At 35.0% G+C, this 22,739-nt stretch overlaps 3 protein-coding genes across 4 annotated transcripts in view; 1 reads left to right on the forward strand and 2 right to left on the reverse strand.

Moving 5' to 3' along the window:
* Positions 1-4,604, forward strand: part of LOC137386121 (SET domain-containing protein 9-like) — a 30,828-nt gene extending 26,224 nt beyond the window's left edge. For both annotated transcript variants that reach the window (XM_068072824.1, XM_068072825.1), the window contains exons 6-7: positions 2,033-2,150; positions 4,464-4,604. In XM_068072824.1, coding sequence (XP_067928925.1) covers positions 2,033-2,150; positions 4,464-4,551 — 206 coding nt within the window. In that variant the 3' untranslated portion in view covers positions 4,552-4,604. The remainder of the gene's footprint in view (positions 1-2,032; positions 2,151-4,463) is intronic.
* A 184-nt stretch (positions 4,605-4,788) lies between these two features.
* On the reverse strand, positions 4,789-17,941 carry LOC137386120 (protein LTV1 homolog). The gene is made up of 10 exons (XM_068072822.1): positions 17,834-17,941; positions 17,586-17,714; positions 15,973-16,125; positions 15,705-15,789; positions 13,324-13,525; positions 12,182-12,380; positions 10,520-10,647; positions 7,262-7,451; positions 6,116-6,325; positions 4,789-4,929 (listed from the first exon to the last, which is right to left on the reverse strand). Exons 1-10 carry the CDS (start codon positions 17,834-17,836, stop codon positions 4,816-4,818), a joined length of 1,413 nt encoding a protein of 470 aa, XP_067928923.1. The 5' UTR covers positions 17,837-17,941; the 3' UTR covers positions 4,789-4,815.
* Positions 17,942-21,607: 3,666 nt separating this feature from the next.
* LOC137387904 (uncharacterized) lies at positions 21,608-22,243 on the reverse strand. Its single transcript, XM_068074418.1, has one exon. The coding sequence runs from the start codon at positions 22,241-22,243 to the stop codon at positions 21,608-21,610; it is 636 nt and encodes a 211-aa protein (XP_067930519.1).
* Positions 22,244-22,739: the final 496 nt, after the last annotated feature.

Raw genomic sequence — 22,739 nt, forward strand, 5'->3', positions numbered from 1 at the left:
AATGATACAACTAACACGAACTGAGAAAACAATATGAAAATTCTGAATATGTTGAATTAATAATAACAATTCTTACATAGAAGTGTGTGTTTAACCCTTTCACAACCATCCATGTACAAATTTAATTATCGACCTACTGCCAGCCATTTACCGAAAATTGCCAATTTTGTTTCATGATACGTATGCAATTTTGTCAACTTCCAACTCTATCTAGAACACTTTTGTTATTTATATATTTTATTTTGCTAACATATTAACAAATAATGCTATGTCAAAAATTCAATGTATATATACTTTGTGCATTGCTAAAGCTATGTGAAGCTATGATTGCTACGAAGCTAGAATGATCCTCTACAATGTTCCTTCTCTTACAAAACTATTTCTTTCGTCAGAGTCAGTGCTGCTACTTTAATTATCTGTGTAATCACAAAATTCTGAATGTTAATTGGTTATAATGTCATCAACATAAGTAATTATCTGTTTTCTAACTCAGGAGGTTCTTACGAAACTTACAGAAAAAAATGTTCGTTTTTAAGTTGGAAATTCCCAAAGAGAATTGAAAACTGTTTCGTTATTTTGAGCTAATTTTGTAGAGAAATCTTCGGACAACACTGTCAATACTATAAAGGTCCTAAAGATCGTTGGTTATGTTGTCAACAAATAATAAAATTAAGTTACTATGTAACTGCTGGGAAAGTCACAAAAATGCGTCTAGGGCAGTCGACCATAGAAAACGCATAAATGGTTCTACGGCAGTGAAAGGGTGAAAAAGGTAACTGTTTTACCAGAAGATATCCATCAAAACTTTAAAAACTACGATACTATTATCTCTCGATACTGATACAAATGAAAAAATGAGATATCGTACTTTGTTTGACCGAAAGGTGAGAGAATACTTGTCCATGCGGGAAGAAATAGCGACCCCAGATATAGTAATTGAATCTTACGAAAATCTTAATAATAATCTTAAAATAATTAAATCTTACCGATGCATGGCCGCATCGGTGAAATAATCAGCTTGCACTATAGCTATATCTATAGCCGGAATGCAGACACCTGGCATACTTTGAGAAATATATATATATATATACCTACATGTATATAGGAGACTCGAAGGTAAAGATAGATTAACCTCCATTCTCCCATCCTCTGCAGCATAACGCTGCTGACGCCTGTCAGCTCCAACCATAGGCTGTCTGTCCCAATCTTTAATCGCCTGATGCTCAGAAAACTCAGGGTCACTTTCGTTGGAACTAGAAGCATTATTAAAATTCTGTTGTTCGTCAATAAAATAAGTAGACCCAGCATGTGCGATCTAGTAATTCAGTAAATTTCCTAATGACGAGAATCTTCGATATCACGGATGATGCGTATTACTAGCGATAACATTTATAACCTACATGTATATAAAAATTTCGAGCTGATTATTGGCTAAAGAAGAGATAGTATATTTATCGCTCACGGACTCTTTTATTATATACACCCACTATACATGTCACAAATAAAACACCCGCTTGAATCTGAGCGTTTCAAAAATGATCTCATTTAACCGTTTATATCTCTGAACAGAAATAGTCTACAAAAATGACATCAAATTGTAGCTGACGTTTTAGCTTTATATTGTTCTTAATTTCATTTGAATGACTTCAATGGTGCAATCACATGTTTAACAGATTGTTTTACCTGAACCTGGATCAACGGTACCATTGAGAAATGCAAAACAACTTTCATGAGGAGACTTGCATAGCTAGAATAAGGTTTTCAGCCTGTATTACTTAGGTTTTATTAAATCTGATTCTTTGTATTAATGTGGCTGAAAGCCTACTGCTAAATAGCTACACTAGTGTCATGAACATCGGCGTGAAGACGCCATGATAACTGTCAAACGATAAGAAACTTCCAATTTTTTACTGTATGACTGAAATGATGTCGGCTATTGTAATATTTCAATTTGTAGCTAGTTGATTAGAGACTCTCACAATTATAATCTAAATTAAATACATAATTATATTTCGTAGTCATGCATTTTCAGAGATGCCCGCCAATGTTGAGTATCATGAGCTGGACTTGGAGCTAGAGTTTCCTGCGCGGTACCTCAAGTATATTCCAAACATAGAGTACAGTTGGAATCATCAGGAGAACATCCCAAGGTAAAGGTTGTGTGTAGATAGCTGAAAGATGGTAGACCACATATACTATTACTAGAAATTCCACTGTCATACAGCCCACGACCAAAGAGATGGCCAGAGATATTGGCAAAAAATAAAGGGTACTGATGGTTGAGAAATGCAATATTAGCAATCAAATGGCTCTGCAGTGCAATAGGATAACTGCAATGGTAGCTGTAATGTACTGGGTGTGGGTGTTATTATATACAACAATAAGCAATAATGAATGGAAAAGATGTTTATATTTTCCCCCTGCAATAGGAGAAATGCAATATTGGCCAATATTAGAAGTAAAATGTACTGATATTTTTAGAATAATCAATTTTATTAATATAGTAATAATAGAAAAACAATACACAATTTTGTTTACATTTCAAAACGTAATAGGTAGCAATATCGAGAAGTTGTGGTATTTATATAGGTTTTTAGAAAATTTATTTAAAAAGTGTTTGGTCATGACAAACAACAATAATGAAAGGAAAATATTACACGTTTATATCTCTCCCTTGCAATAGGAGAAATGTTGGCCAATATTATAAGTAAAATGCACTGATATTATTAAAATAACCAATATTGTTAATATAGTAATACAGCAATAATAGAAAACCTATGAGCGTTCATGCGTCTCGAAGATTTCTGCAAACTGCAGCAAAATAAAAGCTGTTATAAAAGTGTTATAAAGCCGTAGGCCTAATTTACTGTAATGTATGTAATTCAACAACAATAAAGAAATGTTTATTATAACTCTGAAATGCAAAATTAGAAGTAAAATGGCAAGCTACTGTGTACTATACACAGTTTGAAAGTTGGTTGCGTTGAATGTAGAATGGTTTTGATAAGCGATCTTTAACAGAAAGCGAATAAGAGCATTCACGCGTATAAAACTGTAGCAAAATAAATAGCTTGTACATAAGTTGTAAAGAATTTCGGCTAACGTTTCAAATAATGAAATCTTCGGTGATTGGACAAAAAACACAGGCTGATAAACTGTGTACCACAATTTCGTACCTGTAAATCGGTCTACGCCTCAAACGGTCTACGTTTATTACAGAAACCTTCGAATAAATTCGATTACAAGTAAAAAATGCCATAGACTGATGAAATGCGCACTGCTAAATAGTTTTACAATCGGTCGCACGGCTTTATTGGCGTTTCAATTTTCGGTCTTGACTTTTATTAAACCGAGCTTTTCAAGATTTGTGTGGCAATTTTCGTTCAAATTAATCTGTCTATTTGTGTATAATCCGATCAGATGGGTAAGTTTTAAGATATTATCGTAGGTTTACAAAGACTTGGTAACATATTTAAATAGGTTTAAATGTGTTTTGTATCGTTATTATACTTTAACGACTTTAAATTCCGATGCTTAAATTTTTTGATGAAATTTCTTGACGAGGGTTCGTCTCATTGTTGATGAATAATTTTTGTAAGTTGTGTGCACATGCATTTATCATAAAAACTCCCACACTTCCGCTCCGCTCGTGTGGTCGTGGGATTACGGGGAGCAGTCTGGGGCACTCTAAACACCAGGATCTCAGGCGATGTACAAATTTAGTGGAATCTTACATTCACTGCCCCATATGAATGACTGTGTTTTCCATCCAATGGGTAATTAAACTATTCACTTCGTGAACCTTGTGTTTTGCGAGTTGGCACTCAGTTGCTCTAGCTGTAAGCCTACTTCATAAGCCAGATGTGTGTTATTTTGTGGAGCTGCAACTGTGTATGGGCACTGAGGAAGTTGAGGCAATATTGCCATGACTGTTTTATCAACTAGGAGAACCAATCCTTCCGCAGTCTTGCTAACAAGTTTATATTCCATTCCGCTGCCAGGATGGGATTCTTTTTAACAGAAATGACATATTTTCAAGCACCTGAAAAGTGCTGTCATTTCCATCAAGAATTCCATCGCGTCGCGTGATCTTTTGTCACAGTCTAATGACTTTGTAACTCTTTCCATTGCGCTGTTCTGGGCTAAAATTTGTGTAGATATGTTCATGTTATTGATACAGGTTATCTGTTCAAATTTATCTGATCTGTATCTGATAAGACATTACGCCAGTTTCTCAGGTATGCAAGTTCCAATGGACAAAATTAAGTGGTCTTCTGGCATGATGTGGTCCATTGTATCAGTTATATACCTATATTATTCTAGTTGGATGAATTTACAAGTGAAATTGTGCATAGCATAGTCATTGGTAATCTGTGAAGCGGCAGACCCCATGATGCTTAGCTTAGTCATGAGCATTATTAAAAAATTGCATGGAATCACCTTACCAGTTTCACTTCATACAGGACGAGACGCATCATCTTGTTGAGGAGTCTCAGAGAAATAAATACTGGAGAGGAGCTATTTTCTACGTATTTCAGGCTGATCAAGTGAATGTAACACGAGGAGGACACACCAATTCATAAGAAGAGTAAATCCTCATGGACTGCATCCTTTTAGACATGCATATTATTTTATGGCAACTGGTTTGTTTTTTGTCTCTTTTTGAAGAGATGTAGCGGTATAGCACAATATAGAACAAGATCAAATTATTTTATAGTAATTTGGATTTTATGTACTGATGTGAACCATGAAGTATATATTGTTTGATAATATAATACTGAATATCAAAAATATTAATGTTAACTGTAATGCCCGTCACATGATTTTATGTCCTTGCTGATTAGCAGCCATATTCATTTGTTGTTTGCGTTGTACAGTGGCTTCCTTCCTGAATGCAACCTTCGTGTTCTTCTTCTCAGCCCTTCGTTCCTGCAAGCACACGAAGATGCCTAGATTCCTAAACTATCAATGGTTCCGAGAAATTAAACAATGGTTAGTTTATAGTTCCTGCATATGACTCATGACTAGGCTTTCCACATGATCTGTGACCTCTGCAGACATTGAGAGCACAAGTACAAAGTCTCCTGTCAAGTTGACAATAAATTCATTATAGTTACTAGTGTTGTTCTCGCTGACTGTCACAATTCCATTGGTTCACTGATGAGCTGCTCAACTGTCATGAACAAAATGTTATTAAATCGGCCTGCTACATTCTACAAGAGTGCTGAGATGTCTTTTGAAACATTCACCTTTAATATCATTTTGATAGTTTCTGTGAAATGACTCGATAGCTAATAAAAGCGTGTCAAAACAAACTGACAGCACATATCTCAGTACCTGCTGTCTTACAAAAAATTTCACTCAAACTTTTAATAGCACTGCCGAATTTTTGGCGCAATTCAATTGATTATGCCACCTTACTTTACCTGGAAAAACCACACATTTGTTGCAAAAAAGCAAGGTCCAGATGTTTATTAATGAAAGCTGCAGCCATTACTCTTGCAGAGCTCAACCATTTTCATCGGATGATGCTTCGCTCGCTGCCATTTCCTAGACTCCACCATTCAATAATCAACAAAAATGTGATGAACTGCGAAGGTCACATCCATCTATCCCGTCATCACACCCATAAGATGATTTCCAAGTCTAGGATCACCTATAGCAGACTTATGCTCATTGTTTTGACATGAAGTGATCCAATTGGTAAAGAAAAGGACAAAAGGTAACCAACAACATGCCAACTGGTGTAATATTTCTCTTGTCTTCAGAGATGAACGGTTGCAACCTGATAACACGAAAATCACGTGTAAAACAAAATCCAGACAGATTACATAGTGCGCTTTTAAGATACACCGAGTACTATGCAGATTATCTAGCTCAAAGAGGATTAGTGCGCAAATGTGAAGTATTACTCCTTGACTGTCCTCAGCATTAACATTCATAATATGCTGTAAGTATCAGCTCTTTAACAGTATTTTGTTCTTGGCTGTTACAAAGTTAGTTTGAGGATACATGGTGTAAGTTGATTGGCTTGGCAATTGTTAGCTAAATAATGTTCTTATTACATCTATTGGCATATGACAGCATATGTCAAATGACTGGAAAGCAAGCTAACCTTTCGTTCCTCTTTCACCAATGCTTTTCTCTGTCGTTTTTCCTCCGTTGTTTCATCTTTGCTTCTCACCAAGTTTTCAGAATGTTCTTTGAATTTTGCACCATTTTGTTTATCCAATAATTTCAACTGTTGTTTTGTAAGACCTGATGATGCTACAGATTCCACCGGTATTCCTAACTTTTTAGTTAGCTCAATCTTCTTAGGTTTATTCTACAAAATGAGATGAAGTACTGAGTTGATACAATAGCATACTTCGGTGCACACCATTCAAGACACCCTTAGCTTCCCGTCGGAGCAATATTCAAGATTTATGGTGTTGAGCTAATTACAGGTGCTTATAGGTGATTATAGGTGCTACAGACAGCATTTTCATATTAAAATAGAAATGTACAACTATTTGACCTACACTGAACAGCTGTTTCCATCCACAAGATGGAAACAGTGAGTTTCCATCCACAAGATGGAAACAGTCAAAACTCGTAAGTCAGGCGAGTCTAGTTACTTACAAACTTTTACAGAATGTTTCATTCTTGCAAGAGATGGAAATAGCACGATGCGCAAAAAATACCGCGAAAGCTATTTAATTTTGAACATTTTCTCAACTTCCAGTAGTTCCTATTTCGAAAGCGTGCTGCTAAGTGATACAGGAATCTGCCACTATGATTTCTGGCATAGAATTCCTTTTTTTTTAATAAGCGCCCATGTAGAAAACAGTAAATGTGTGTGAGATTTTTAAAAAGCATTGAAAAGCAAACGGGCAGTGGAATGCCGGCAGAGATGATAACCGACTAGATTGTTGGAAAGAAGAGAGCTAGACAATCAAACCCCTTACCAGACAATACACTGGTGGTTACAATCTATGAGCAAATCAAAAAGCAAACATCTACATGTCAAATTCCACGTACACAGAGCTTTAAAAAAGAGCAAGACATGCTCAGAATGTTAGGCAAGCACCTACTCTATTTGATCTAATTTGTGAGACACCATAGGCAATTCATCAGGGAATTGTTTGAATATGGATCAGAGATATGCAAATAAGTTGATTACTGGACAGCGGGCACGCTTATCGCTATTTGCCAATCCTTATGCAATGATTTGGACTGTTCCTGGATAAAGTCAACAATGAGATAAATATGGTGTGCATACCGAAGCAGACGGACACGCTATAACTGTAGGATGGTTATATAGGTTAGAATATGTGCTAAGTATTGTCTCGCAGTCCCATCTGTTGGTGCAGCCCTCGTCTATCACCACTTTACACATCTCCTCTTCAGAGCTATCCGCATCTGAGCAAACCTCTATGTCAACTCTGGAATCTGCTGGTCCCCCAAAATCTCTAAAGTGGTACCAGGTCTAATAGTAAATGAGTCAATGAACTGGAATGTGACCCAATGATTGAGGGAATTCACTGTCTGCACAGCACGAAAGAATACATTGCTAGAACTTAACTAGGCAGAAAAAACTACCACTGGCAGAAATTACATGTGTAAGAGTCTTCAGGGTAGTGGAATTCTCACAAAACATACTAGCTGTACATAAACGTGTTTTCCCACGACCAAACAAGAGCGAAGCGATTGATTGGGAGATTTATGATAAATGCACATGTGCACACAACTCCCGAAAAATTATCCGTTAACAGCCGTCACCAAACCCTTGCAACGAAATCCTATTAACAAATTTAACTATTTTTCAGTAAAGTCGTTCAAGTATAACAATGACACAAAACGCATATAAACCTATTTAAATATGTCACCAAGCCTTTGAAAGGTTACCGCAAATTTTTAAAACTAACCCATCTGATCGGATGATACACAAATAGACAGATTAATTTGGACGAAAATCGCCACAAAACGCTTAAAAACTTGGTTGATTAATAGTTTCGACCGACCTACGAAACGTCAATAAAGCCGTGTGACAGATAGTAGAACTATTTAGCAGTGCGCAATTCAGCACGAGAAAAACGTGCTCATTTCACCAGTCTATGGCATTGTTTAATTGCCAAGAAGGTTTGTGTACTGTTTGAGGCGTAGACTGATTTACAGGTACGAAAATGTGGTACACAGTTTATCAGCCTACGTTTTTGTCCAATTACCGAAGGTTTTTCAAATTATCTAGAACATCAGCCAGATTTCTTTACATCTTATCTACAAGATAGGGCGTTACTACAACGCTCTTTTATGACAAGAATATTTCTTTATTTCACTCCAGTTTGCATAAGTTTTAACTTCCAGATGCGTAAATGCCAACGCTTGCTTTCTGTTACAAATCACTGTCAAAACCATTCTACATTCACAACACAACCAACTTTCAAACTGTATATTACACATCAGCTTGCCGTTTATCTTTTAATATTGCATTTCAGAGATATAATAAACATATTTCTTTATTGTTGTTGTTAGTTAAATTACGTACAGTAGGTTGGGTCTACAGCTTGAATTAATATTTATTTTATTATTGTAAAACATAAGTTTGAGATAGTTAAATATTTATTTTATTAATATTTGTTTCTGTTACATATCGCTGTCAAAACCGTTCAACATTCAACACAACCAACTTTCAAACTGTATATTACAATATATTTTACTTTTAATATAGCATTTCAGAGATATAATAAACATATTTCATTATTGCTGTTGTTAGTTTAATTACTTACAGTAGTTTAGGTCTACAGCTTGAATTAATATTTATTTTAACCAACAACCAACTTTCAAATTGTATATTACACGGCAGCTTGCCATTTTACTTTTAATATTGCATTTCAATATAATAAGAGATATAATAAACATATTTCATTATTGCTGTTGTTAGTTAAATGACGTACAGTAGTTTAGGTCTACAGCTTGAATTGACATTTATTTTATTATTGTAAAACATAAGTTTGAGATAGTTAAATATTTATTTTATTAATATTTATTTCTGTTACATATCGCTGTCAAAATCGTTCTACATTCAACACAACCAACTTTCAAACTGTATATTACAATATATTTTACTTTTAATATTGCATTTCAGAGATATAATAAACATATTTCATTATTGCTGTTGTTATTTAAATTACGTACAGTAGTTTAGGTATACAGCTTGAATTAATATTTATTTTATTGTTGTAAAACATGAGTTTGAGATAGTAGTAGATTAGGTCTGATTTTTATACAACCTTTTGTTTTGCATAATTGACCTTTTGAATTTCATTTCAAAACTACTTGACAACTACCATGGACATACAACCTCCCAGAACATTACATCGTCGCCTTTTTAGAATCGTGCTCCCTCAAATTTATTTTATATCATCTCAAACAAGTCTCATTTACATTATACTCTGTCAATTCCGGCTGAGAACTACTTTTTCAACAACCAACAGTACCCTTTCTTTTTTCCAATATTACTTTGGTCGTGGGCTGTATGACAGTGGAATTTCTAGTAAGTAGATATAATAACTTTCACTGTTCATAAAAGATAAAAGTACATTTCCTGCAGGTTATTGATGTTCAAAAACATTTAGTGCAAAATTTGTCAGAATATTTGCTGAGACTCGCATAATGCATCCATAGTTTAACAGCTGGCACCTTTTTTGGTTTTCTCCTTCTTTGAGATAAATTCAATGAAAATTAAAACAACGATCAATATCTTACCACTATAACAATACTTCTGCTATGAGCTGTCAATAAGAAAAATACAGTGTGCCCCGAGTGACGATGTCACTATTATACGGTTTTTGTTTGCCTTACAATATGATACACGATGTATATTCGTCCTTGCCATACGACACTTTTTTCCACCATACATCAACAAAACTTTTTCTTGAAATTGGAATTTGGCGGTAGGTGTGCTGAATACGTCGGAATCACGAAAATGCTGATACGCTATTTGCTGAAATCCCTCCCACAGCGCCTGAAAGAGATATGATGCTCGCTCTTTCTCTCAGCTCAGCGTTATTCATTATAAATTATAGTAAAAACGAAATCGGAAACAGATAGGTGATAAAATTTTAGACGATAAAGTAGAAGTTTAGTAAAATACATACTAAAACTTAGCTTCAAGCGTATGTCTAGTAAGCTAAACTCATTTAAGTTAAATTGTAAGTTTGTTATGCGTCTGTATCGAAGGTAAGAACTCCTTACAATGTACTGCACAAACTACATTGTAATGTTACATTTTATTGCAGATCATAACCAATAAATACACTAAAGTTACTGTACGTAACTATAATTACTAAGGTTAACATACTATTTTATTAATTTTAATATGTACAATACTATATAAAATTTACCAGGGGGTGTTTGCATTAGATAAATACTGGGGGTTCAATACCCCTCTATACGACATTTTCCCTTTTCAATGCCAACAATGGAACAACTTAATATCGCATGGCGGTGGTCCACTATATGAGTAAACGTTACGAACTTTTTCATTTGAGCTTTTTCAAACTGCTCCAGTAGATGTTCCATCAAAGGACCCGTTGTGCTCACTTTGCCATCTATATCTTCATCATCTAGAGCACCGATCTCCTCGTCAGCATACTCAGCGAACATCTACAATAATGAAAGAACAGTTATGACAACGACTATTCAGCCCAGTTCATGAAGGCTGGTGGTAAAATATGAGCAAAACAAGTCAACTGCTGGGCTGGTGAGAGAATGGCTGAGAAATTGAAACAGCTATGCTAATCGTAAAAGTTGCGATAATATAGGTGCATTTTTCAGGTGTATTTGTAAGTTGTGCTCTCTTTAGCTCATGTACATGTATTTTTGGCTAAGCAAACCGTGCTTGAATACTGGACAGGTAAGATTTTATGTGCTACTTGTAAAAATTTAATGCAAAAAGTTTAAACCAACATAATGTTAGATTTAACGACACTCTTCATCTTTTTGTATCTAGCAGCTAAGACAATTGTGGATCAGTTACAATCATAAGAAAATATTTAAAACAACAAGAGATCAACTGAAAAATATATAACATCAGTTGTAACGAGATAGTTAGAAAAATGAGGGACCAATTACAGAAAATAAAGACCAATTAAAATAACAAAACAGCAAGAATAGAGAGAAGACAATTATGGTAACCATAATAAAAATTAGAAGTGACAAGGAGTTAGAAAGCTGCAGCAAATATACAATTGTTTTACTTCAAAAAGACAAAATAAATTTGTATTTTACTTCATAAAACTTGATCATTTTATGAAAATCTTTGCAAGACAGACAATATCTTAACAAGTAAACTTCTCTTGAAGTAAATTCATAATCGATTGGTAATAGCCGCATTAGAAGTAATACAGATCAACGACACAAGTGAATTACTGTTGCAAAAACTTTTAGTCGTTTACATGTATCTGCTTATTCACTGAGCTAGCTAAGAAAGACTTCATGCTATAAGGAGCCCATTATTACCACTTTGTTTTTATTCGAGGCTTTTGTAGAACTTCATTTGAGATAGCCTGATACTTGTCATGAAAGTGCGCCCTACCAGCAATGAAATGATGCTAAAAGATTTATGGCTATCACCCATTGCTGTCCATCATTGGAAAAGGGAATTTTATAGTACGTACTATTGCAACAATTTGAAAGTCTTCACAGCTCATTACTATATAATTTTTAATTTTGTTTTATATAATGAGTTTAAATATTACGTAAGCAGCACAATAAAATTTTCAAACATTAGGTGCAGTACAAATATGAAAGCAGCCTATTTTTAAAATTTACACAATGTATACGCTTATAAGAGGAATAGCATAAGCTGCACTAAATGCATGGCCGGCAGCATTTGAGCGCATCAAATAACAGGTCAATGGAGACGAACCAAATTCTCTTTCACATGAGTCAAGATATTAAAACATTATCATTATGCACAGTGCGTTGATCGAACTCAAACATCAACTTCAGTAATAAACAATTACCAGAAGAAATAGCAACAAGCTCTTTGATACGCCTATGCACAATTTTACAAAACAAGCTTATTTTTCTGAATCCTTTTATTAACCTTCAAACCTCATCCCTTATTTACACTATCAAGATTTCAATTCACAGATTCAAATTAGCCGACAAAAACTATCAAACCTCCAACAAGCACCTGCTCAAACTTGTCATCGATTAGCGTAAGGCCTTCATTTCTTCTCATAATTGAACTAGACATGGAGTAATTGGTGAAACGTGTCTTCGTTTCTTCATCTGAGAAATCTTGCAGGGAACCCAATTCATCTTCGTCATCAAAGTTTGAGGAAAGCTCAGCGGTGTCATCCTTAGACATGCAGATACCGCCTGGTAGGGCACTGGTAACAACGACATAACATTTTCTCAGAAAGCACAAAAACATATTTCCATGAAAGTGATGAAATGGAAAAGAAATGTGTGAGCTAACAGATTGAATGATTGCAACAGCATGAAACCAGCCTACACACACCTGCATATACCTTTTACATCATGAAAAGTGGGTTGTTAGATAATAATTCCTGACATTTAGTGCGAGAGAATTTGAGAAGAAAATACAAAGTACTACTCCTCAAGGATCAATAAAATACAATATTAATACAATAAAATGAGTAATAATAGAAAGTAAAAAATACTGTACATAGTACACTACTACACTACACTATGTAAATACTGTACGTAAGTAGTACACTACTACACTACACTATGTAAATACTGTACGTAAGTAGTGCACTACTATACTACCTAAATACTGTACATAGGTAGTACACTACTATACTACACTATGTAAATACTGTACATAAGTAGTGCACTACTATACTACACTACCTAAGTACTGTACATAGGTAGTACACTACTATACTACGCTATGTAAATACTATACATGGGTAGTATACTACTATACTACTCTATACTACCTATTGTCGAATGGCGATGAAATGGCTAGGTCCATTCATTTCTGATATTATAGCCTAACCTGAGTTTTTAACATCTCGAAATTTATGACTAAAATATTGATTAAAACTTTAATATTGAACTTTAATAAAACTGTATGTTAAAGTTGTTGTCATCAAAACAGTAAATAAAACTTTAATGTATGAAAGAGGAAAAAATTAAAAGACATCATATTGCAGAATGATGATGAAATGGCATAATCTATTGAACAATGAATAACAGTTTATTGTTGAGTTTTCTGAAAAGAATTGCCGTTGTTAAACGAGGTCCACCTGTACTGCTGCCCTGCTAATAAATAAGCAGCCGATATCTGCCATTACGGATACTTACGGTATATCTCCTTGACCTAAATATTGTTCCTCAATCCACTTTGCCTGTCGATCTGGTAGTTCACTACCACCAAAAGGTCCTCCTTCCTCATCACTTTCATTAGCTAATGCTATGAAGTCGTCTTCTAAATCGCTGTCCATAGGTTCATCATTATCGCTGTCAAGGGCAGCCACAATATCTGGGTCCCAGTCTAGTCTTGGTCCTAAACCCAACAGAAAATGTATACACACTTCAGACTGACTAATGGTAAGGTGTCAGGTCAAAGACAGCCACTTACTATAGAGACTATGTAAACCTACTAGATGTAAATGCTATGAAGTTTGCTATTGAAATATACCTAGTTAAAGTTGTGCTTCTATACAAATTCTGCTCTTGGTATTCATACAACAACCAGAACATTTGCTACAGATCACAGCTGTACATTTGTAATGAAGGTATAGTGGAAGTGCGCTAGGATGCGTTTGTCGCGGGTAACAATGCTTCACATCATATTGAGTAACATCTATGGCCCTTAGACGCTTCCGTCACAAACCCTCCCAAGTTGGCCTTGGTATCATGCAGGTGACCAGTATGGAGTCTTGACCTCCAGTTGTCAATGTCTCTGGAGAGGGTTGTCCATGGGATAGATGGGATAGATATTGACCTCCTTGAGGGTGCGTTTCACAACTTGATATTTGTAATAAAGGTATAGTTTATTTTAATTATCTATTTACGGCAGAAATTTTAATACTACTCAAAGTGAAAAATTTGTAACAAATACTGCTCAAATAGTACATGTATATTAAAATATATTATTCTTATTCAAGAATACATTTTACCAGAAAAAAACTTAATTTTTTTCTCTGTTTGAACAATATTTTTAAAATCAAATCAGCGAATAAATATCCAAGTTTTAATATAACAAATTAATATACTAAAATTCATGTCTTTCCTTGAACGATGAGAATGGTCAGAACACATCATGACTAAGAAACGAAGTGCCACAAAAGTGGGATGCCTTTGACCGAACCTAGTTGCCCTCAGCCACAAAAGCTTAACAAGGAAGTTGGCAGTTCATACACCAAATTTCAAGCATTTCTCTGTGACAGCTTACATCTGGCAGTTTGAGGGATCTATCTCCAAAACCCTAAAGGCGCAAACACACAGGCGATTTTATCGTGTGCGTCATAAGGAGCGCGGAGATATCACTGGCAAGCATCTAAACACACTTCGGCGATTCACCAGCAAGTGATAATGCAGGTACGCTCGCAAACAACCGATAAAATTCCGTATCACCAGTTTCTTCGAAGTTGTTGATAAATTTAAGTAACTATGGCGCCTTTTAGACAATGACACGAACAACTTCTGCTTTTGTTAAGCTTATCTCACTTTCACGAATTGCCCACTACAAGAAGATATAAAAAGATTCTTGTATTTTTAACATATATAACATTTTTATATATAATTTACTTTACAGTAGTTTTTTATTTTTAACATAAATATTTACCATTCTCATGATGGTCAACCCGCACAATGATTGACGCCTACATGTTGGTTTTCAACTGGGTATCTTTGTAATTCTTGTGTGTTGTGTCGTATAGAATTTGGTGTGATCTTATTAAATCTATGGACAATTCAGTGTTTATTTTGATGATGTTTCAATCGTAACAAAATAGCAAAATGTTTTTGCTGTATGTTAGTAAACAATGACACAAAAAAATTAGCAACCAGAGCATTGCAATCTGGAAGAAAACAACCAATCGAAATGCATCTTGAGTGCGATAAAGTTCTGATTGAACGAGTCTAGCATTTTCACTCAGCATCAACTCGCCCAGCAAAATTCAGCGCAGATTGGCATCATACAGCAAGATATCGCACTAAATATCGCTCAGTGCGTTTGCGCCTTAAGAGTTTATGAACAAACACAGACAAGCAAACACATTATATCATATAAGGGTTTGAATGAGCTACTAACTACTAATGAGGGTATTTAAAAATCTCATGAAGAAAAATTAAATAAAACAGTGAGTTTAAAATGCTTCTAAAGAAAAGTCATTTTATCAGCTTAAGCAGGCGTGGCTAACTATACTACAGTAGTTTTGGCTCTTGAGGCACAAAAGTATCACAAAACACTTATAAGTAAGGGAAGTCCTACATGAAAGGTATGCTATTTAATATTGAAATTCAACGAAGATATATTTGGATGTTGAAACAGTACATAAAGCGTGTACAGTATTGATTTTTATAATGCAGAAATAGATAACAAATAGGTTGCTGCCTACACAAGTTTTGTGCCCATCTACACAGCAAACTTAGCTATTTAGCGACATGAAGGAAAAATTACTGTCATTCAGTCATTGTAAAATATGAGTACTACAAGGAATATTGAAGAGAAGACGAACCTGATACAGGTGCTGCCAGCTCAAGTAAACCAATCTTCTCTTCCTTCTCAGATGGCAGCACCTCTGGAGGCAGGAGAGGTTTTGACTGAAAATGAATATTATAAAAGGTATACAGACAACAACAACTTTCTAGCTACAGTTTGAAATTTTTTAAAAATTTCTCAAACATTTTGAGCGATAAATTTGACTATGTATGCAATAGCATAGCTTTTAAACAGGATGATTCAGTAGGTTTTTACTTCGCAGTAAATAGAAGCAGAAGACTCACGGCTGTAGTACCGACTCTAAACAACTCGATATCCCTGTCGGGTTCCACCATATTCAAATCCTTCACATCCTTCAAGTGCTGAGTATAATCATAATCATCATCATAGTAGATGCCATGGGTAGCCAACTCCTCTTTCCTCTTCGCCGCTGACAGCTATGAAGCACAAATGAACAGATTGCTCTGAAGTAAAAGACTTCATTTCCATCTCAATTCAACAATTACTTTGTATCGACGTAACAAAGATATTATAAACGAGTGGAAGATGACTGAAACATGTTTCAGACTCAGCAATACTAAACTCTTGCGTGTAGTTTACAATAAACGTATACATGGCGCGCCTACAACGACCTGACTATATTCAGTAATTGAAAAACAATTTCAGTAAGATTCACAGCTGAGCTAAGTGCTGGTTAAAACTGTGAAGCAATAACATTTTAAAAGTTCAGCTAAACACCGTTTGCGGTTGTTGGTGAAAAACTATTCAAATTTCAACAGCTACTGTAAATATACCCCAAACATGAGTATTTCGTTACCACGATAATTTGAAACACTGATGCAATAACCAAAATATAAGCTAACAAACCTACCGATCGAAGCAGCAGTTGAACACAAACAACTTTATATAAGCTACACACTGATCTTAGGGTAGCAAAAGCTTGTCACCATCATTCAACTCATGAGAACCTATTTATGAGCAAATTTAAAGTACTTCAGTACTTTTCGGACTATAAACCGCACCCCTAATAATGTAAGCCGCATGTGCTTTATTTTCCGAAAAACGAAAATAAAAAATACAAAAGCCGCACCTTTGCATAGGCCACTCAGGACGGGCCTCATAGAACTCAGGACGGTACTTTTTAACGCGGCAGCAACTTTTCTGTTTAAAACAGAACAGTGCTTAACCGCACTGTTTCGTATCAACCGACGCTTTTTAACCTAGTGCCTAACGGAACAGTACCGTTAGGCATTGTGTCATATTTTCTTTCACCGCTAAAGGGGCACTAACCGGAGATTCTGGTTAATGCGCCCTAGCGGTCAAAGAAAAGGCCACAGAATAGCCGCACCCTTATATAAGCTGCATGGCTCAAATCATCAGAAAAGTGTAGCGGCTAATAGTTCAAAAAGTATGGTATACAAATCTTTGCGGTTACAAAAATAAAATATTTTCAGGGTTGACATCAATATTATCTAATTTATACTGGATACAAATTGTGCGTAGCGTTTGTGTAAAAGTTGCCATCAGGTGACTTTGTACTCGAATAATCTGAGAAGCTTTAAATCTAATTGGAATGCACAGTAGTTCTGTTATTCGCAATTTTCTAAGTGCTGATTTGAGTACCTGTGGCATAAACTAACGGAATAAAATAATTATTACAGAAGAGCCAATGATAAAAAGGTTTGCCAGTTTCATTGTACACAATAGTTATTATTACGACGTAAAAGTTGAAGCGAATGACAATAAGCATATATTATCCCTAGGACACAAAAAGTAGGTAATGGTTAAAAAATCGTCATAATCAATTTGCAAAGAACTGGTTATAAAAAAGAGAACTAGTGCAAGAGCGCTCCTCATATAGCTAAAGACTTTTGCAACCACTCGGTGAAATAGATACCTCATCACTGGTGACAAGCACTCTCTGTGGTGCATCAGCATCTGCCTGAAGGGGGTCTTTTTGACTCCTGTGTATGAGATGATATGTAATGGCATTCTTCTTGTCAATAAACTTCTTTTTCCGTCTTGGCTGTTGAATTCACACACAAACGCATTACTAGATCGATAAATTGTTTTACAAAATAAAATGTCTGGCTTCACAAAAAGTAGGTGTTGAATGAATTGCTAATCCACAATAACAGAACTTACCATAGTAAATAATGTAGTACTTCAGCTTTTAGAATCACACCAATTTACTTCACTTATTATCACTACAAACAAAAGATAAATCTTTATATCTGTGTATAACATTGATACTAGACGAAAAACATGAGATATTAGATATATTGATTAGTTGGATCAATATTTGTTTGTTTCTGTGGATAAGAAACTATTTTACCTAATTTTTTGTGAACAACATTTTTAACAAGTTGTTTTCATTCAGGCTACTCGTTTTGTTAATTTTATTTTTCATTTGTGTGCTGTATTTTCTTCTATATTTTCATATAGACTGCTGTTACTATCACAATTATTAACAGAAGTGTTCAAGTTCTCTTAGTAGTTCTACATGGTTCAACATTTTATTTTCTTTCAAAGTTATGTTAAACCTCATGAACTGAACACTGTCTGTACATTATTACATATTTGAATACTGCACAGCACTCACTTTAAAGAGGGACAAAGAACGGCCAAGTATTATGAAATGAATGGTACTACTTTTTCCATAGACTAGCTTAGCATAGAGTGATCGCTTACATGACTACAAACCGCATTTGAAAAACTAAAAAGCCTAAGAGGGGCCAATAAAACTACCGTAAGAAATTAATAAAATATTGTATAAATAGTAAGATGAAAAAGGAACAAATATTAGAAAATACCAGAACACACAGTAACTTGGTAATAACACGGAACCTCCAATCTTTAATGCAGTGGTATAAATATCCACTTAATGGTGCTATTTGTAGCTTATCCTGCTCTATTATTATTAAATATTTTAATTTCCTTTAAAGACGGAACTTGCACAAATTACTACTGAAGTTATTTTGGAAAAGTCTGGCCACTTTTGTCGGCCTCTTTGAAACTAAAGACGTCCTAATCACACTGTCGCTTGATAGGAGTGCTTTAACTGCGATCAAGTTTTGTTGATTTTAATATTAAAACATCCTATTATTATTATTAGACATATTAACATCCTGGCAGTCAGACCACCTCAAACACCAAAAACAATTGCAAATGATAGAAAAATACTGATACTTTCTGATAAAATTTACTAAAATTTCGTGCACGGTCATCTTAAAAACAAAAAGCTTTTAAGAACTGGGAAATCCAATTCTGAATTGACAAGGAGTGTCTTAAAAATTATTGCTATAAAGATAGATATGTATATCCAAGAGTGTAATTGCTTCTGCGGCATAAGCTAGTTTCTCACATTGACTGTTTGAAGCAACAAAATTGGAGCTTCTACCTTTAGTGGAGATTTTAAGGGTACTTTGAGAGATTTTACAAACATTGTTTTGATCACGAACTGCACAAGTCTACAAATCTATAGCAAGTTGCACTACCATAGAATCACAAAGTTTTGTATCATTCGAACACCATCACTTGCCTGTGCAAGAAAACACCCTATAATATACATGTATATTAGAGGATGATTTATAAAATAAAACTATGTATTATAAGAATTGAAGCAAAAAAGTCAATTTCGTAAAAACAAAATACTGGCACCTGAAAAAACTTGCACACACAATTTTCTGATTAAAAAGCAGCTGGACTATCCTTTAACTGGGCTATCCTTTAACTCACAACTGTGCTACTGGTATTGCGTATACATTTAGGCATCCAGGAATAACCCAGGCTCAACAAATACTCTTCTTTATATATTGAGGTGCATATTACTCAATCAAACTTTCCTCCAGACTAAAGCCTTCCCAGAGCAATCAGTAGTCTACACCCTGATGTTCAAGCAATTTTGCCCAATGGTTTTAAACTCTTTATGACATAATATCAAGCAGACTCACAGAGTTACTCATTTATATATCTATATATATATTATATATATAAATACATAGATTTTTATTGACATGCAAGTTGTTTATTTATAATACTCGACATACTAGTCTGAATAACTGCTAATAAATGTTAATAAATGACTGTTAATAAACTGTGAATAAAAACTGAAATGGTTTTCATATGCAGTGTTTAAGTATTCTTTACTTTTTTGAGAGTGATATATAAATTTGTTACTTCATTCAAAAGGTAGCTTTGTATTATTAGCAAAACATCTTTTTGAAAGTTCAAAATATCAATGTATACACTGCATTAGCTTAGTATAACTTTGTCCTTACATACTAAATACAAAATTAAAGAGCTTGCTGTTTAGCTTTTTCATGTATTTTTTCGATTATAGGAGCCACATATCTGAAACACTGAAATTAAGCTTTCGTGAGCAAATCAGTTATTTCAAGGCTTTTAATCATAGCCTGTTTTTGTACGACTTGCTCGTAATCTTATTAACATTTTCTTTTTTAACCAAAATTGCAGAAAATCAATATGAGAAAAAAATGCCCACCAAGGCTATAGTAGACGTATTTCTCAATTATAAAAAGCACTTGCCAGTGTTTTATCATACAGTTAAATGTCACTAAAAAGAATTAACTTAGCACTGTTATGCATGAAGCTATACACGAAAAAAGGGAAGTAACAATATTATTTACAAGAAAAGTGAGGACAAAAATGAAATGGAGAAAACCTCTTTATCTTATTTCATTGTTGTTATGTCAGTTGTATAAAATCGGTTTTGAAAAGGGTTTTCGGCTGTAGAGACTGTTGGCACACGAAAACGCTTGGCAGATCTTCTGATACACCTATGCCATAAATGTTCATTACACGCGCTTGTGTACAATATTGACTTACAATAACCTACACAATATAAAGGTAACATTTCTACATGTGGGGTAGAACTACATTAATAGTCTGGACAAACTTTGGCGTACATGAATCACATCGGTTGTGTGCAAATTTATACTCTCGGACTCCTAATGTTGAAGTTGTTCTCTCAATGCTGACTAGATACTTCATTGTACCATGGTCAAATGATCGAACAGCAAGGCAACTTTTAGTTCGTCCGATAAGCCGCTTCTGTCCAACTCGAAAATATTTATGAATTACTGTTTGCAACTGAGTAGTGAGCAACAAATTTAACAACGTTGTAACCCACATCGTAAGTTTTAATTTTAAATTAATTAGTAATAAACTCAAAGCTTTGTTGTACACGAATGTGTAGCAACAAAGCTCCACTAACACGAAACATCGGAAATACTCTCAGACGAATTGTCGCTATTCGTGCTTAGTTTGTCCGGCCAAATATTGTCCAATTCGTAGGATTAGGTCAAGACGACGTTGGATTTTCAGGCTTCAGGATTTTTAAGCTTCAGGATTTTCTGGCTGACTTTCACATCGTGAAGGTGACAAAGGATTTTAGCTATTTTATCCATTTACATGTGAATACATGCATGCGGCTCGACATTTATTGTAACATTGACGGTTGCCGCTATGGCCATATTATTAAGCATTATGGCCATATTATTAAGTTTTATGTTATTTATGTTATGGAGCATTGTTAATTCATTACATAACCTAATTCTTGTCGGCGTGATCGATTACGCTATTTAGAAAAGCAGATTTTCGTATTGCTGACTAGTTTGCAAATCATCATTAAGTTACTCATCATTAAAGTGTTGTAGTCCATCGTTAAAGATAATAATATTTACAATGAATGAGTTCGTGGAAGATGACCTTTGTTGAGCGATGTCTTAACGTAAAGTTTCTTTCTTCTCTTCTTCTTTCGGACACACTAGAACAGGAACAAGTGGTGCGCCTCGTAAATTAAAGTCATTAGCCAGCATTTATCAGTAGTGTCTTACTATGTCACGACTATATGTTATAGAGCAGTATGTTAGAAGCATCGGTATGTTACGAGAGCAGTTAGCAAGCAATCTTTGATTTCAGTTCTCTGACAGTTCGTGGTAGGAAGCTGTTATGGTACACTGATTTGTCGGCGAATATTGTAGGAGGTTCTCCCCTTGCTGCAGCCCTAGCTGTCCCCATTTCAGTAGGGTGGTCTTGTATAAGTTCATCATATGAGCTTGGCAAAGCATTATGGTTTTCTCCATTAGACAAAATGCGATATAAGAGAGTATGTCTTATTTTCATATGTCTATCTGCAAGTGTGTCAATCTCAAGTTTTTCTCGAGCAGCAGTAATGCTTTCTCTTCCCTTGATGTTGGCAATATATCTTATGGCTGTGTTCTGCACCATCTCAATATCTTGAACTAACTTGTTGATGGGCGTGTCCCAAACCGAGCTGGCATATTCAACATGGAATCTACAAAGGCTTGTATACGCTAGAAGTCTGGCTTTCTCTGGAGCAAGGTGGAGCGCAGGTTTGATCATGCCAAGTTGATGATTCGCTTTTGATATTTTATCCTGTATATGCGAGTTAAATTTTAGGTCTGATTGTAGTATCACACCAAGATATTTAGTTTCAGCAATGATCTCAAGAGGATTATCGTCCAGATGGTGGTCTGGCAGAGGAGATGCCACGGTAGGGTTAAATACCATTATCGAGCATTTGCTTACATTAAATGACATACCCCATTTGGATGACCAGGCTTGTAAAGGCGTCTATGTTGCATTGGAACTTTGTTTTATTGCTGGCAGTGTTGACTGACTGGTATATTAGAGTATTGTCAGCAAACAGACTGGTATTACAGTTGACAACATCTGGTAGGTCGTTTATATATTCGAGAAACAAAACTGGGCCAAGCACAGGTCCTTGGGGTACTCCTGATGTGACGGGTAGTTCATCGGATTGTTGACCTTTAATTAAGATCTTTTGTTTACGGTTTAGAAGGAAGTCATGGTTCCACATAATTATTTGTTGACTGATGTCTGATATTTTGGCTAGTTTACGCATAAGTAGTTCGTGTGGCACCTTATCGAAGGCTTTAGTAAAATCTAGAACTAGTGCATGGACAGTACTCCCTTCATGTACATTTTTTACTATCTCTTCAAAAAAAATTCCACATAATTGTGTTTCACACAACAAACCCTTTCG

This window comes from Watersipora subatra, chromosome 1 (assembly GCF_963576615.1).
Source record: "Watersipora subatra chromosome 1, tzWatSuba1.1, whole genome shotgun sequence".
NCBI classification, from domain to species: domain Eukaryota; kingdom Metazoa; phylum Bryozoa; class Gymnolaemata; order Cheilostomatida; family Watersiporidae; genus Watersipora; species Watersipora subatra.